The sequence below is a fragment of the Podarcis melisellensis genome (assembly GCF_964234715.1).
Source record: "Podarcis melisellensis genome assembly, chromosome: 3".
NCBI lineage: Eukaryota > Metazoa > Chordata > Lepidosauria > Squamata > Lacertidae > Podarcis > Podarcis melisellensis.
The window spans coordinates 2,475,760-2,493,275 of NC_138530.1; the positions used below are offsets into that span (position 1 = coordinate 2,475,760).

At 47.8% G+C, this 17,516-nt stretch overlaps 1 protein-coding gene and 2 long non-coding RNA genes across 4 annotated transcripts in view; 2 read left to right on the plus strand and 1 right to left on the minus strand.

The window, feature by feature from the left end:
- Positions 1–432: 432 nt before the first annotated feature.
- On the minus strand, positions 433–2,146 carry LOC309366223. Its single transcript, XR_014166590.1, has 3 exons — positions 1,640–2,146; positions 1,241–1,372; positions 433–663 (listed from the first exon to the last, which is right to left on the minus strand). It is a non-coding gene; the product is annotated as an uncharacterized lncRNA (long non-coding RNA).
- Positions 2,147–6,961: 4,815 nt separating this feature from the next.
- On the plus strand, positions 6,962–9,763 carry LOC309366047. The gene is made up of 3 exons (XR_014166440.1): positions 6,962–7,191; positions 7,872–8,003; positions 9,474–9,763. It is a non-coding gene; the product is annotated as an uncharacterized lncRNA (long non-coding RNA).
- A 3,725-nt stretch (positions 9,764–13,488) lies between these two features.
- EFR3B (EFR3 homolog B) overlaps positions 13,489–17,516 on the plus strand; it is a 114,036-nt gene continuing 110,008 nt past the window's right edge. The window contains exon 1 of one of the 2 annotated variants that reach the window (XM_081903889.1): positions 13,489–14,400. In XM_081903889.1, coding sequence (XP_081760015.1) covers positions 14,394–14,400 — 7 coding nt within the window. In that variant the 5' untranslated portion in view covers positions 13,489–14,393. The remainder of the gene's footprint in view (positions 14,401–17,516) is intronic. The other variant, XM_081903891.1, reaches the window with a different exon arrangement.

Consider the following 17,516-nt stretch of genomic DNA (forward strand, 5'->3'; position numbering starts at 1 on the left):
CTCCCTCAGAAGGTGGTGGACTCTCCTTCAGTGGAGAATTTTAAGCAGAGAATGGATGGCCATCTGTCTTTAACTTGGACTAGTTGAACCTCAGGGTCCCTTCCAACTCTATACTTGTTGGATTTTATGATGATAATTGCGATTTTGCTCCATTTTGACCTGGAAGGGGATGTGTCTAGCATTGCTTCTCCCCTCTCCCACCAACAGCCCCTCTCAACCTCCTTCGGAACTGGACCAATTCCCAATTCTACTGTGTTGGTGTACAGAAGCACCTGTCAGTTACTCCCAAGTCAAATCAAAGTCACAGTATGGAGATGAAATGGTAGAGCCCCCACCCCAACCCTGCACCCCTTTTCATACAAGGCACCACCACACAGAGGTTTCCAATGCTTGCATTTATTGAAAGGAAAAGCTTAAGCAAATGAGCAAGCAAACCCAATCCTAAACCCAGTTACAAAGATGCCAGCCTCACTGAGCACAGCAGGACTTGCTCTGGAGTAAATGGGCAGAAAGGATTGGGCAGGGATGGATCCTTCCCAGAAGCGCCTTCAGCAGCAGCAGAGAGCAGAGAGGTTTCTGCAGAGGTGCAGTCAAGGTAGCTACATCTCCAGAGATGAAGCGGGGTGGTCTTCCTTTCATCAGAGATGATGTGTGATGGGTCTCCTGTAGAGTTGAACAATAAAGAGAGGAAACACCATGAATACGGGTGGGAGGGTGCTCAAAACAGGCCAGGGACCCCCTGAAGACCAAGGACTGGATGCTATAAGAGTTGGAATTTCATGGGGTTGGAGAGTTGGCTCAGACCTTAGCTCAGCTGGTTAGATTTGGTTAGAGTGTGACTTTCTGAATGTGAAGAGGTTGGGAGAGGTATCCATCCCAAACCCAAATGCCTCGCTGCACTGTCTAGGGCTGATGATAGATATAATCCAAAACATCCAGTCAGCACCTGGTTGACAAAGGCTGCCCTCTAGGCTTCCGAATAACATATTTTACATTGGGCACAGTTCTCTGGCTTCTCTTTTCCAAGTTCCTAGAGTCAAGTAGCTCCAAATGCCATCAGGGAATTCTCAAGATCCCCAAACAGTGAATTTAGCCTTAGGGAGAATCTAGCAAGTGCTGTTAAGGGTCAAAGACAGGGAGAAAAAGCAGATCTGTAACTCTCAGGCCTTTGGGGGTCGTGTCTCTTTGAGATGTCACAGATGTATTTCCAGACACAGGTATGGTTTTGCCTATAACTCACCTTAGCTGCGCTTGCAGCAACGCCTGTCTCCCGAACACTTCCCAATCTCTTTCTCGCCTTTGTTGCAGGTTTTTCTGCAGCTGCCTCCATTGTTCTGGCAATCCTGGGTGGGACGTTGAGCTCCCGTGAAATCTGTAAGGGAAAGCGAAGAGAAAAGCAAACTAAGAGAGGGAGATGCAACTAAGAGCCTGGCTGCTGGAATCAAGTCCATCAACCTGGTCTCACAGTGGCCAACCAGATGCCCCATTTGGGAAGTTCTCAAGGGGGACAGATGGGGAAGAGAATTCCCCACCCATCCCTTTGGGATTCCCTGCAAATGGTATTCAGAGGCAGATTTAAAAGGAATAAAACAGAGAGCTGTGGAGCTCAGAGAAGAATCATCTGAGAAGAAGGCCATACCTGGAGCCACCAGCATCAGGAGAAGGAAGGCGAGAGAGAGGAGGCAGAAGATCTTCATGGCTGGAGGGTGGTGGGAGTCCTGGAGATGCCTGAAGCCAAGTGGAAGAGCAGTTGACAGTGGAAGGAGAGGTCCCTCTACTTATAGGTGGATGGAAGACTGTTGAAACCTTGTGGGAAGCCAAATGTCTTTTACAGGATAGATGTCACAATCCCTGTGGGGCAGAAGAAGATGAGAATTGCCATCTGGATTTAAGTAATGCTCTTGTGCAAAACCACATATGGAAGAATGACCACAAACCAGGCTAGTGTCACTGACTGACAAAGAGAAGCAGAGAGAGTTGTTTCTGAAATTATGGCATTGGAGAATTAATTTCCCAGCTATGCATTGAGTTTACCATGAAGTTAATAGAGGAAAAGCACGTTCTTGGAGGAGAAGGCTATCAGGGCTCCCGGCTCCCAGGGCAATTTTCCTTCCACTGCTTCAGTCTCTGAACTCCAGTTGCTCACAATCACAAGCGAGGGCATGGCTGTTTCTCATATGTGTGTTTCTAGTAGCCTTCTTCCCAACAATGGTTGACTCTTGTAGGCTGCTGGTCTGATCCAGCAGGGATCTCCTTATGCCCTTTGTAGAATTAAGGTTTCTTCAGATAATGCATTTGAAAAAGATCCTTCACAGCACATAGTTAAAGGATGGAGTTTGCGCCTACAGGAGATTGTGGTTGTTTAGTCGTTTAGTCGTGTCTGACTCTTCGTGACCCCATGGACCAGAGCACGCCAGGCACTCCTGTCTTCCACCGCCTCCCACAGTTTGGTCAAACTCATGCTGGTAGCTTTGAGAACACTGTCCCACCATCCCGTCCTCTGTCGTCCCCTTCTCCTTGTGCCCTCCATCTTTCCCAACATCAGGGTCTTTTCCAGGGAGTCTTCTCTTCTCATGTGGTGGCCAAAGTATTGGAGCCTCAGCTTCAGGAACTGTCCTTCCAGTGAGCACTCAGGGCTGATTTCCTTCAAAATGGAGAGGCTTGATCTTCTTGCAGTCCATGGGACTTTCAAAAGTCTCCTCCAGCACCATAATTCAAAAGCATCCATTCTTCGGCGATCAGCCTTCTTGATGGTCCAACTTTCACTTCCATACATCACTACTGGGAAAACCAGAGCTTTAACTATATGGACCTTTGTTGGCAAGGTGATGTCTCTGCTTTTTATGATGCTGTCTAGGTTTGTCCCTACACATAGTGCCACCAAATTAGATGGTTTTGAAAAGCTGTTATTTGTGGGTTATCAATGGCTACTGGTACTCCACTTTATGGGTTTGGGTACCAGTTATGTGACTGGAGAACCGCCTTGGAAAATTCAAAGTTTGGAAGGATAAAGGACTTTAACTGCCAGCTGAATTTAATGTCTCCCATTTACCTGGCAAAAACACAAAGAGGACCCCACTGGCAAGCTATCCATTGAAGAAGAGTGATTTCTTAGCATCCTTTTGAGGTCATGCCTTTTCTTTTCCATATTTGGAGGACAAATAGCAGGAGAAATGAAAGGCATATCTTCTTAGAGATTCTTACAGTTTGCTTCAACATTGCATTTCAATGAGGGCCAAAAAACAATGGGCTTTTTTGTAAATAAATTAATATCCATATGTCGTTCTTCTACTTCCCATTTTTGGTTTATTTTGGATGCTGAAGGTTCTTTGCTATTGCCCCCTCATCAGTGTTGAAGCAATGATTCTCCAACATCAACTTCGTTGGACTGGTCATGAGGTTTAGATGATTATCGTATTCCAAAGCGACTACTCTATTCCCAACCTTATAATGAAAGCGTAATGATGGTGGACAATAAAAGAAATGTCCATTGGGGCATAGAGCAAGAATGCAAGTCTCGCAGTCCTTGTTGGGATGGGGACCAAAGGGGTAAGACGAGAGATCTGGACAGAGGTCGCATCACAGCCTTCACCAACCTAGTGCCCTCCAGATGTTTGGGAAGACTACTCCCATTGCCCTATGCTTGACCATGTGAGGCTGAGGCTGCTGGGAGCTTTTGCCATTCTATGCCGCTTGTTTGTGAAAACAGCCTCTCCTTGGTTTACAAAAGAGAGTGTGAACTTGTGGGAAAGAGCAAGGGGTGCTGGACTAGACAGGCCTTTGGGCTGGTCCGTTTCAGGGCTCATCTCATGCAAAGTCCTTCAGATCCACATCTCATACCATCATTTCCACCTGGGCTTTCTCTCCACCATCTGCAACTCAATGGCTTGTCTCCAAATTCACAAATTGACTCCTGATTCCTCTCCTCTCCCTGGACAGTGGTGGATGTTGGTCTTTCATATTTCAGTGGCGCCAGGTGCAAGGACAAAACTCAGCAGCCTCCATGCACCTCATGTGGGAAAACACTGCCCTAAACCCATCTCTGCCCCAGGAACCACCAAAATCTGATCTGGAGAATCATTCCAAACTTTAGAGCAGATTTTGAGGGTGCCTGGGGGGAGTGTTCAGGGGAGAGGAGGGAAATGTCCTATACCAAGCAGAAATCTCTTCCCTGAACAGGACAGCAGCCTTGGAAACAACCCCATTTTTTCCAGCATCAAACTGTGCCATTTCCCTTCCAAGCCCTCAATCAGACTCCATATCCAATTTTCCAAAGAAAGGGAAGGTTTAACCCTCCTTTTCTGAATTGCCTGAAAGTGTGTGTTGTGCTGTTTGCATTTTATTTGTAGTGCTGAAGCAACACTTGGTTTTGATTGTGTTGGCAATGGCAGGCATTGGTATAAAAATGTGTGCACTGTTGTGAATTTATGTGTCCGTGGGAGAGAGATGGGGGCTCAAAAGTGAGGGTCACGTTCCCATATTATTCTGGGTGAGGAGTATTAGTGCGTCCTGTGAAACTTCCAGGGCATCTGCTCATCTTTTGCAACCTACACAGACATGGGACGTCTTCAGCCCTTTCCCAAGAGACTGAAGTGCAAGATGCAGCAGGCAAGGTGGGGAGCCTGTGGTCTCACCGCTGAGTTCTGTTTCCTCACCATGTCTGGCTCCAAGGCAGACAAATATTGCTCCATGATCAGCGACTGTCCACAGGCAGCAAAGGTGTGTGAAGTAACAGGCAACTGCTGCTGTGAAACACAGAGGAATTGGGAATTGGCCCAGATCAGAAGGAGGTGGGATGGGGGGAGAGGTGGGTGAGAGTTTCGGACAGCAATGCCAGGTCAAAATGGAGCGAAATGGCATTTATCATAGAATCCTGGAATTGTAGAGTTGGAAGGGACCCTGAGAGTCATCTAGTCTAAGCTAAAGAGTCCCTGAGAGGTGGAATCTCTGCTTGATAACCTCCACTGGAGAAGAGTCCACCACCTTTTGATGGAGTCCATTCAACTCTCAGACAATTCTTACCCTCAGAAAGATCTTCCTAATGTTCAATCAGAATCTTCATACATGGAATTTGAATGCATTGGTTTGGGCCCTACCTTCCAGAGCAGGATAAAGCAGGTCTGCTCTATCTTTCATGAGGCATCCCTTGAGATATTTGAAGATGGCTTTCAGATCTCATTTCATCCAAGCTAAGCATGACCTACCCCATTCCTCCATTCCACCATTCCTCATCAGGCTTCACTCCCAGACCCTGGATCCTCTTGGTCACCCTCTTCTGCACACCTTCCAGCTTGACAACATCCTTCTTAAATGGTGATGACCAGAACTGGGCACAGGACTTTAGGTGGGGTCTGAGCAAGTCAGAAGAGAGCGGGACTATGACTTCATTAACACACATGAGGATTACTGATGGAAAACTGGATAGGCCCTCTAGTGTCAACAGAGTTTTGGGGTCCAGTGCCTGCAGGTTCTTGGTGTACCCTCATGGGGTGTGAACTGGTGGTGACTGACTAGCAATGAGACCTTGGAGTCATAGTAAAGAGCTCCAAGAAGATGTGGGCCCCGTGGGCCCAGCTGTGAAAAAGATGGACTTCATGCAAGGGATCATTAGGAAAAGGATAACAGTCTAATATTCCATATACAATTCATTTCACCATATATTCTTGCTTGTCTACGCAGGACTCCCTGCCCCCCCATGTATTTAGCATTACTGCTTTTCAATTGTGCAAATAGTTATTACTCTGTTCTATTTATGTTGCTGCTGTTTAATCGTTTAGTCGTGTCCTCCTCTTCGTGACCCCCTGGACCAGAGCACGCCAGGCACTTCTGTCTTCCACTGCCTCCCGCAGTTTGGTCAAACTCATGCTGGTAGCTTCGAGAACAGTGTCCAACCATCTCGTCCTCTGTCGCCCCCTTCTCCTTGTGCCCTCCATCTTTCCCAATATCAGGGTCTTTTCCAGGGTGTCTTCTCTTCTCATGAGGTGGCCAAAGTATTGGAGCCTCAGCTTCAGGATCGGTCCTTCCAGTGAGCAATCAGGGCTGATTTCCTTCAGAATGGAATGGTTTGATCTTCTTGCAGTCCATGGGACTCTCAAGAGTCTCCTCCAGCACCAGAATTCAAAAGCATCCATTCTTCGGCGATCAGCCTTCTTTATGGTCCAGCTCTCACTTCCATACATCACTACTGAGAAAGCCATAGCTTTAACTATATGGACTTTTGTTGGCAAGGTGATGTCTCTGCTTTTAAGATGCTGTCCAGGTTTCTCATTGCTTTTCTCCCAAGAAGCAGGCGTCTTTTTATTTTGTGACTGCTGCCACCATGTGCAATGATCATGGAGCCCAAGAAAGTAAAATCTCTCACTGTCTATTAAAATCTCTCACTGTTCTATTTATAGTATCTTATATTTTCTTACATCTTTTGTTTCTTGTTACTTTGTTTTGGTTATTAATATACACAAAAATCATTCAAATGCTACCATAGATGGCGCACCAGTGTTATATTCTTGAACATGTCCCATTTTTAAAAATAAAGCTTTGATTTGAGTTGCTTCTCGGTCTGTTTGTCATTTGTGCCATTTCAGCAAACTCTAATAATTTATTCTGCCAGTCTAGTTTCATAATAATCCTCTCCCTAAAAAAGAAAAATTAAAATTAAATTTTAAAAAACAACAACCCGAAACCTGAGGCCTTCTTACTGCGAATTCTAGGCAGTGAGATACCAAAGAACGTAAGAGAAATCTTTTTATATGTAACCACAGCTGCAAAAATTTTGATCGCAATGAACTGAAAAAATATTTGTAATCTCAATACATTCTTGGAAAATTCATTCATCGAGGGCAACATTTTAGAAACAACCCAGTTCCCTCTCTTTGACAGTCAGTGACGCTACCCAGGTTTGTGGTCATTCTTCCGTATGTGGTTTTGCAAAAGAGCATTACTCAAATCCAGAGAGCAATTCTCATCTTCTTCTGCCCCACAGGGATTGTGACATCTATCCTGTAAAAGACATTTAGTTTCCCACAAGGTTTCAACAGTCCTCCATCCACCTATAAGTAGAGGGACCTCTCCTTCCACTGTCAACTGCTCTTCCACTTGGCTTCAGGCATCTCCAGGATTCCCACCAACCTCCAGCCATGAAGATCTTCTGCCTCCTCTCTCTCGCCTTTCTCCTCCTGATGCTGGTGGCTCCAGGTATGGCCTTCTTCTCAGATGCTTCTTCTCTGAGCTCCACAGCTCTCTGTTTTATTCCTTTTAAACCTGCCTCTGAATACCACTTGCAGGGAATCCCAAAGGGATGGGTGGGGAATTCTCTTGCCCCTCTGTCCCCCTTGAGAACTTCGCAAATGGGGCATCTGATTGGCCACTGTGAGACCAGGTTGATGGACTAGATGGGGCCCCTTTGGCCTGATCCCAGCAGGCAAGGTCTTGTGATCTGATTGCCATTCCAATCCTAAAATATGGAATCTTATCCAAAGAAGCTGCTGCTATAGAATTTGTAATGACACATTTCAGTAGATTCAGCTTTGTGGTGGAGAAGAGAGTGGGCCAGTTTCCTGGGCAAGAGAACTTCTCTCTCCCAGGTTTCCAGTGGCCACAAGGACACCAGTGATTGCCTTAGGTCAGCCCTCCTTCTGAAAGTGCAGGGGGAGAGGGAGGGTCTCACTCTCCATCCCAGCCCCTTTCATCCTGCACCAGCCTCCCCCAACCTGGTGCCCTCCAGATGTCCTGGCTAGCAGGATTGTTGAGAAACAAAGGATGGAAGGTGTAGAAGGCCAGTCCTGGGAGATGGAGCAGCCTTCCCAGGTAGATCCTCTCCTTGGTAGTTGCATCTCCCTCTCTTAGTTTGCTTTTCTCTTCTCTTTCCCTTACAGATTTGTCTGTAGCTCAACGTCCCACCCAGGATTGCCAGAACAATGGGGGCAGCTGCAGAAAAACCTGCAACAAAGGCGAGAAAGAGATTGGGAAGTGTTCGGGAGACAGGCGTTGCTGCAAGCGCAGCTAAGGTGAGTTATAGGCAAAACCATACCTGTGCCTGGAAATAAGTCAGTGGCATCTCAAAAAGACACGAACCCAAAGGCCAGAGAGTTACAGCTCTGTTTAATGAAAATGATTTATAGGTGGTACCTGACACCAGTCAAGCTTGCAAAAATTTACAATTTACCTGACAATAAATGTTGGAAATGTAATGAGACGGAAGGAACATTCTTTCACCTTTGGTGGATGTGCCCAAGGATTAAGACATTTCTATAATGAAATGAAAAAGGTATTTAAATATACCTTCCTGAAGAAACCAGAGGCCTTTCTCCTGGGCATGGTCAGCCAATTGGTGCCAAAGAAGGACAGAACTTTTTTAATGTATGCAACAACAGCAGCAAGAATACTCATCGCGAAGTATTGGAAGACACAAGATTTACCCACCCGGGAAGAATGGCAGATGAAGTTGATGGACTATATGGAATTGGCGGAAATGACTGGCAGAATCCGAGACCAGGAAGAAGAGTCGGTGGAAGAAGACTGGAAAAAGTTTAAAGACTATTTACAGAAATACTGTAAAATTAATGAATGTTAGAAAAAGGTTGGAATGAAGTTATATGGCTTTAGTAGAAATGTTATAAGGAATTAAGTATAAATAGATTATTATAGTATTAAAGGAGAAAATAAGGTTAGAATATGTTAAGATCATTATAGGACAGAAAACAGAGGAAGATGGAAAGGAATTGCTGAAACAATTAACAGAAGTGGAATACGAAAAGGGAGGTGTGAGGAGGTCGTTGAAACAAGTGAATGAAAGATAAGATATTGAAATTGTTTGATGTGTTTTAAACTGTCTTTGTTTTGTTTTGTTAGTTTAATGTGTTAGTGTTATGTAGTGTTTTTGTATTGTATTGTTTATTTTTTTGTAGTGTTTAAATTGTTGGAAAAGTAATTATATTATTATTATTATTATTATTATTATTATTATTATTATTATTATTATTATAAAAAAGAGAGTTACAGCTCGGCTTCTTCCCCCTGTCTTTGACCCTTAACAGCCACGGAGTGGAGGGGTGGCACTTGCTAGATTCTCCTGAATGCTAAATTCATTGTTTTGAGTTTGGACCTTGAACATTTCCTGATGACATTTGGAGTCACTTGACTCCATCAGCTTATAAACAGGAGTGGGATAACTGAGCCGCATGTGAAAAAAGGCTTTTAAAAGCCTGGAGGGCACCTTGGTCAACCAGGTGGCCACCAGATGCTTTGGAGTGTATCTCCCATCAGCTCCAGAAAGTGCATGGAGCAGTTTGGGTTTGGGATGGAAACCTCTCCCGACATCCAGCAGAAAGTTTAAGCTGAACCCCACTCCTCCACCATGTGAAATCCCAATTCAGGTAGCATTTGGCTCTTTGGTCTTCAGGGGGTCCCTGGCCTCTTTTGAGCACCCTCCCAAACATATTCACAGTGTTTTCTCTCTTTTTCATTTCACTCTACAGCAGACCCATCACACATCACCTCTGACAAAAGGAGGACCACCCCATTTCTTCTCTGGAGATGCAGCTGCCTTGACTGCACATCTGCAGAAACCTCTTTTGCTCACTGCTGCTGCTGCTGCTGAAGGCGTTTCTGGGAAGGATCCGTCACAGCCCAATCCTTTCTGCCCGTTTACTCCAGAGCAAATCCTGCTGTGCTCAGTGAGGCTGGCATCTTTGTAACTGGGTTTAGGATTGGATTCGCCTGCTTATTTGCTTTAGCTTTTCCTTTCAATAAATGCAAGCATTGGAAACCTCTGTGTGGTGGTGCCTTGTATGAAAAGGGGCGCTGGGTTAGGGCTCTGCCCGTTCCTCTCCATACTGTGACTTTCCTTTGGTTTTGGAGTAACTGACATGTGCTTCAACATCCTATCCTGAGAGGCTGAAGTGCAAGATGCAGCAGGCAAGGTGGGGAGTCTGTGGTCACACAGCTGAGTTCTGTTTCCTCACCATGTCTGGCTCCAAGTCAGACAAATATTGCTCCATGATCATCAAATGTCCACAGGCAGCAAAGGTGTGTGAAGTAACAGGCAGCTGCTTCCATGAAACACACTGGAATTGGGTATTGATCCAGTTCTGAAGAAGGTTCAGGGGAGCAGTTGGTGGGGGAGGGGAGCAATGCTAGACATATCCCCTTTCAGGTCAAAATGGAGCAAAATTGCAATTATCATCATAGAATCCAACAATTATAGAGTTGGAAGAGACCCTGAGGGTCAACTAGTCCAACCAAGGAATCCCTAACAGGTGGCCACCCAATCTCTGATTAACATTCTCCACTGAAGGAGAGTCCACCACCTTCTGAGGGAGTCCATTTCACTGTCAAATAACTCTTTCCTTCAAAAAGATCTTCCTAATGTTCAGTCAGAATCTCCATTCATGGGACTTGAATCCATTGGTTTGGGCCCTACCCCCCAGAGCAGGAGAAAACTAGCTTGATCCATCTTCCACATGACAACCCTTAGGATATTTGAGGGTGGGTATCATATCTCCTCTCAGTCTCCTCTTCTCCAGGCTAAACCTACCCAGCTCCTTCAGCCATTCCTCATATGGCTTCATTTCCAGAACCTTGTTCATCTTGGTCACCCTCAAATTTGCAGATGACAGCAAACTGGGAGGGGTGGCTAACACCCCAGAGGACAGGATCACACTTCAAAACGACCTTGACAGATTAGAGAACTGGGCCAAAGCAAACAAGATGAATTTTAACAGGGAGAAATGTAAAGTATTGCACTTAGGCAAAAAAAATGAGAGGCACAAATACAAGATGGGTGACACCTGGCTTGAGAGCAGGACATGTGAAAAGGATCTAGGAGTCTCGGTTGACCACAAACTTGACATGAGCCAAGAGTGTGACGCGGCAACTAAAAAAGCCAATGCAATTCTGGGCTGCATCAATAGGAGTATAGCATCTAGATCAAGGGAAGTAATAGTGCCACTGTATTCTGCTCTGGTCAGACCTCACCTGGAGTACTGTGTCCAGTTCTGGGCACCACAGTTCAAGAAGAACACTGACAAACTGGAATGTGTCCAGAGGAGGGCAACCAAAATGGTCAAAGGCCTGGAAACGATGCCTTATGAGGAACGGCTAAGGGAGCTGGGCATGTTTAGCCTGGAGAAGAGGAGGTTAAGGGGTGATATGATAGCCATGTTCAAATATATAAAAGGATGTCACATAGAGGAGGGAGAAAGGTTGTTTTCTGCTGCTCCAGAGAAGCGGACACGGAGCAATGGATCCAAACTACAAGAAAGAAGATTCCACCTAAACATTAGGAAGAACTTCCTGACAGTAAGAGCTGTTTGACAGTGGAATTTGCTGCCAAGGAGTGTGGTGGAGTCTCCTTCTTTGGAGGTCTTTAAGCAGAGGCTTGACAACCATTTGTCAGGAGTGCTCTGATGGTGTTTCCTGCTTGGCAGGGGGTTGGACTCGATGGCCCTTGTGGTCTCTTCCAACTCTATGATTCTATGATTCTATGAGTCAACAGTGTGATGCTGCATGGAAAAAAGTGAATGCTATTCTAGGCTTCATCAACAAAAATATAGTGTCTAGATCAAGGGAAGTCATGGTACTGCTCTATTCTTCCTTAGTCAGACCACACCTGGAGTCCTTTGGCCAGTTCTGAGTGCCACCATTTAAGAAGGATGTTGACAAGCTGGAAGGTGTGCAGAGGGGGGGGGGACCAAGATGACCAGGACCATCTTGGACTGTAAACCAAACCTGATGAGGAATGGTTGAAGGAATTGGGTATGTTTAGCCTGGAAAAGAGGAGACTGAAAGGAGATATGAGAGCCATCTCCAAATATCTGAAGTGCTGGCCCACAGAAGAGTGAGCAAGCTTGCTTTCTGCTGCTCCAGGGAGGAGGACCTGAACCAATGGATTTGATTTACAAGAAGGAAGATTCTGAAGAAACATCTGGAAGAACTTTCTGACGGTCAGAGCATTTTGACAGTGGAACGAACTCCCTTAAAAGATGGTGTACTACTTTCTCTGAGGTTTTTAAGCAGAGTTTTGCTGCTATCTTCAAGGCACTGGTGGAGGAACGTGGGGGGGGACGGGGAGGGCACTGCCCCTGGCACCATCGGGGAGGGGGGTACCATCATGGCCGCCCCCCAGACATGCGCCGCACACACACCCCACCACGCCAGCGCCATGCCCCCCCCTGGATGCACGCCAGCCATGCCACACCAGCTCTCCGCCCCCGATGCCAGAGCATGCAGCTTCACCCCTGCTTCCAGGGATTCTTCAGCTGCATTGCAGGGGGTTGGACTGGATGCCCCTTGGAGGTCCCTTCCAACTCTGGAATTGAGGTTGAATCCTGACAAGACTGAAGTACTGTTCTTGTGGGACAGGGGGTGTGGGGGACTCCCTGGTCTTGAATGGGGTAACTGTGTCCCTGAAGGACCAGGTGCGCAGCCTGGGAGTCATTTTGGACTCACAGCTGTCCATGGAGGCACAGGTCAAATCTGTTTCCAGGGCAGCTGTCCACCAGCTCCATCTGGTACGCAGGATGAGACCCTTCCTGCCCGCAGACTGTCTCGCCAGATTGGTGCATGCTCTGGTTATCTCCCGCTTAGACTACTGCCATGCACTCTACGTGGGGCTACCTTTGAAGGTGACCTGGAAATTACAACTAATCCAGAATGCGGAAGCTAGACTGGTGACTGGGAGTGGCTGCCGAGACCACATAACATCAGTCCTGAAAGACCTACATTGGCTTCAGTTTGTTTCCGAGCACAATTCAAAGTGTTGGTGCTGACTTTGAAAGCCCTAAATGGCCTCAGTCCAGTATACCTGAAGGAGCATCTCCACCCCCATCATTCTGCCCGGACACTGAGGTCCAGCTCCGAGGGCCTTCTGGTGGTTCCCTCCCTGCGAGAAGTGAGGTTACAGGGAACCAGGCAGAGGGCCTTCTCAGTGGTGGCACCCACCCTGTGGAACACCCTCCCACCAGATGTCAAAGAGAACAACAACTACCAGACTTTTAGAAGACATCTGAAGGCAGCCCTGTTTAGGGAAGCTTTTAATGTTTGATATATTACGGTATTTTAATATTTTGTTGGAAGCCGCCCAGATGGGCGGGGTAAAAATAATAAATTGTTGTTGTTGTTGTTGTTCTTTAAATTTCCCTGTCCCTTGCTGGGTCACAATTGCTGGAGAGACGAGGAAGAAAACTTCAGAAACACTGACAGCAGCTTAAACTGACCACTAGTCCCTCTAGCTTAGTACTGTCAACCCAGACTGGCAGCAGCCCTCCAGGCTCTCAGGCAAGAGTACCTTCCGCCTGCCAAGCAGATGCCCTACCACTGAGCTATGGCCCTTCCCTAAAACAGAGGAGGCCGAGTCCAAAACACCACCTCTCTATCTCTCCTTCTTCTGCTTCCAAATACCTCCAACGTCACGCCACCCACGGGGACAGCTGGAGAGCGTTGGCTGACAGCATGTCTTCGACGTCCCCTTGTTCTAAGAATAAACCTGCATTCGATATCTTGGATGCTCTGCCTCCCTCTTCCATTTTTTTCTCTGAGCAAGGGAGGCAGCCGGTCTGGAGGAATCGGAGCTGACTCGCCAGCGCCTTTCCCCAAAGTTTACTCCTGGTGCGTGTGTTTGCTTGCCTCTCTTTTCTCCATCGCTGGCAGATGAAGCAGGGGACATGGCCTACTCCCGTTGAACCCCTCTCTCCCCCTGCGGAGCAGAATCCGAGCCTGCGGGAGATGGCCTTCCGCCGTGGATTCACTGCTCGGATGACTGGGTTCCTTGCGTCGCCGAGACCCTGCTGGCACTGACAGCTGCTGCTACCCGTGTCCATGGAAACAGCAGTGGGCAGCCCGCGAGGAAGCAGGTGGGTGTCGGGAGTCTAGGGAGGAACGTGGCTTGACAAAGGAACTCCGTCCACCAGCCTCCTCCCAGCTGGGCACGGTGGCATGCACACTGCCGTGGGCCCAAGAGGCCTCCCACCTCTGCAGCCCAGACTTTTGCACGTGGTACCCTGTTCTTCTGGTTCTCCGTAGTGCCAAAGGAGAAGCGTTTGACCCCCTCAGCAGTGCAGGACACGGGTCTGGCCTGCCACTGAACCAGGTGGCATTTTGCCTTGGTCCTCCGAGGCAAAGCAGATGGGAGACGGGTGTGCCCAGCTAGATCGGTGGCAGATGGGTGCTGCAGTCCACAAACAAGTACCCAGAGGAGCCTGGCAGACTTGAAGAGCGAGTTGAAGAGAGAAAGCAGTCCAGGTTTTCTGAGCAACTTGTTGAAACAGAGCAAGCTGCCGCCTTCTGCCAGCTTTGCCATCTGAGCTTTCCAGGATTTGGCTTCCCAGAAGGTCTCTGAAGCAGAGCAGAGCGAGATCTCTCCCACAAGGCAACAGCAGGAGTCCATCCTGAATCCAACAATGGCAGGTAAGGAGAAGAGGGTGGACCTGGTGGCTGCTGGATGCCAGGGCAGCTGACTCTGAAACCGAGGGGAGAGTCATGTTGGTGATCAATGCATTGACTTGACTTCCTGGGTCTCTTTCTGTGTGAAAGATTCACAGACTAAGGCGACGTCCACAGGTTCAAGGAACCTTCCTCTTTGTGGGAAGTCTGTGGGTGATTTGTGATTTTGCTTAGGCACTGGGTGAGAGCCCAGGTGGATGGATAGAAGGAACTGTAGAGTTGGGAGGAATCCCAAGGGTCATTTAGACCAACCCCTGGAGGAGAAGGAACTGACACTTCTTTTATATGGATTACTGACCTTTGTATCAATGGAGCATTTTTATGTTGTTATTGTTTAGTCGTTTAGTCATGTCCGACTCTTTGTGACCCCCTGGACCAGAGCACGCCAGGCACTCCTGTCTTCCACTGCCTCCCGCAGTTTGGTCAAACTCATGCTGATAGCTTCGAGAACACTGTCCAACCATCTCCTCCTCTGCCATCTGTGCATTTTTATATCAGAGTAGTTTTGCAATGTTTGCTGTCGTACAAGTTGTTTGCTTTAGTTTTCTGTACACCGCCGAGAGATGTTTGTTATGTAGTGTTGTGAGTTTCGGTGGTCGGTCTGGATGGTGCTCTGGGACCAATCCTTGGAGTCCTGTACCCAGCGAGGGAGAGAATCTAAAAGAGGATTCTATTGCTGAACTAGTCAGATGAGTTGCTTTATAAGACAAAGACCTTCCCTGGCCACTTAAGTGTCCCCATCAACGTCTCAAAAGGATGAACCAGGTCACAAGAGTGATGGGGACCTCCAGGATAATGGGGGCTCCACACACACCCTTGTCTACCTGCTAGGTTGAAGAACAAGAGCCAGAGTTCTGCAGGGTGAACAGACCTGGAAGTTGAAGACACAGAGATATATGCTTATCCAAGTTTGGTTTTCTTGGAACAAAGGTTAGCAACAGGTGCACCATCTGGGCCCTCCTGAAAGTGAGCACGCCCCCCCATATTTTCAAGGAAGACCCCAGACCCCCCCTCAGTGGGTGGATGGGGGGTGGCGGGCCAATTCAGCCTGGCCAGGTTGGGGGGGGGTGCACGTGTAATAGCATGCACAAGTGATGCCCCCACGGGGTGCAACTCAGAGTGTCTTGTCAGCAGAGATTGTGCGCAGCTCTGGTCTGCCAGAAGCGGCTTAGTCATGCTGGCCACATGACCTGGAAGCTGTCTGTGGACAAACACCAGCTCCTTCGGCCAGTAAAGCAAGATGAGTGCCACAACCCCAGAGTCGCTCGCGACTGGACCTAGTGGTCAGGGGTCCCTTTACCTTCTTTAAAGACTTCCATATTGATCCTGGCTTTGGGCTAATATTTTTAAGAAGTTTTAAGGAGAGAGCCAGTACAGTGTAGTGGTTAGAGTGTCAGAACTGGGGGACCAGAGTTCAAATCTGCCCCCTCAGCCGTTATGAATCTCAGTGGGTGTGACTTTGGGGCTAGTCCTGCCTCTCCGCCTGGCCTACCCTGCAAGGTTGCTGTGGTGGGTTAAAGGAGGAAGGCAGGAGAGCACCAGAATTCAAAAGCATCCATTCTTTGGGGATCAGCCTTCTTTGTGGTCCAGCTCTCACTTCCATACATCACTACTGGGAAAACCAGAGCTTGAACTATACGGACTTTTGTTGGCAAGCTGATGTCTCTGCTTTTTAAGATGCTGTCTAGGATTGTCATTGCTTTTCTCCCAAGAAGCAGACGTCTTTTACTTTCAAGAGAGTGGGGCCCTAAGCTACAGCTTGTTTAGCTTATACGTAAAACCGGCACTGGTCGGAAGGGACCCCCAGAGTCATCTGGTCCAACCCCCTGCAATGCAGTAATCTCAGCTAGACCATTCATGACAGATGGCCACCTAACCTCTGCTTTACAGCTCCTCCAATCTTGTCCCAATTCTTGCCTCCTGGAGACAAAAACATGAAAGTATTTGTGGGAGGTTTCTCTTATTGCCTTTTTTTATCGCTCCGCTCCTGCCCCATAGTTGAGCCTCTGCCAGGGACGGGGCGTGCGGGCCGGCAAGAGGAGCAGATGCCTCTTCTCTTTCGCACTTGCATATAAATCTGAGCTCGCAAACACCCAGGCACCATGCAGCGCACAGCTTGCCGTTCCAAGTTCTGCAGCTGCCAAGATCTATTTTGAACCTTTGGTGAGGATAATAATAATACACGGTGGGACAATAGTGTTTTGTCACTTATTGTGATCATCTATCTTTAGCCCAAGTAATAAACACTGATACAGGTATTATAAAAAATGCATCTGATTGCAGAACAGATTAATATAGCATCCAGGGCGCCCCCAGACTGCCAGTAATTTTGTGGGAGGAATTAAATCGCAAACCAGTGCAGTTAAAGTGAGAATATAAGAAGCGGCTGCTGAATTAGGCCCAGTGCTAGATTTACATACAGTGGTACCTCTGTCTTCCACTGCCTCCCCCAGTTTGATCAAACTCATGCTAGTAGATTCGAGAACACTGTCCCACCATCTTTCCCAACATCAGGGTCTTTTCCAGGTAGTCTTCTCTTCTCATGAGGTGGCCAAAGTATTGGAGCCAGGTTAGGTTACCAGATTTTTTCCAATGAATCTGGGGACACAATAAATAAATAAACAAACAAAACAAAACAAAACAAAACAAAACAACAAGTTCAGGACATTGATGCTGCAGCGATGGCAGTGGCAGAGAGGCAGTCGTCGCCTTGACCTCAACCGCCATGTTTCCCCTTCCTCCGAGGCTTCTATCTCCTTTCTCCATGAGCCTGGGCAGCCCCTGAGTTGTTGGTTCTTCGGTGGTGGTGGGGAAGTGGTGCGCGGTGGGTCAGGCATGGAAGGCGGAGGAGGGGGGCCGAGAGCAGTAGCAGTGGTGAGACTCAGGCAGCACGATGCCTCCCTTCCCATGGGAGCAGCCCCAATCCCATTCCTACCTGCATGCAAGCAGCAGGGGGCAGGGATCCCTCAGCTGGGAAGGGAGGCTTCCCATTGCCTAACTGAGAGTTCCCTGCCCCCTCCTGCTTGCACGCAAGCTCAGATAGGCAGCGCGAAGCCTCCCTTCACAGCTGAGTTGCTGGG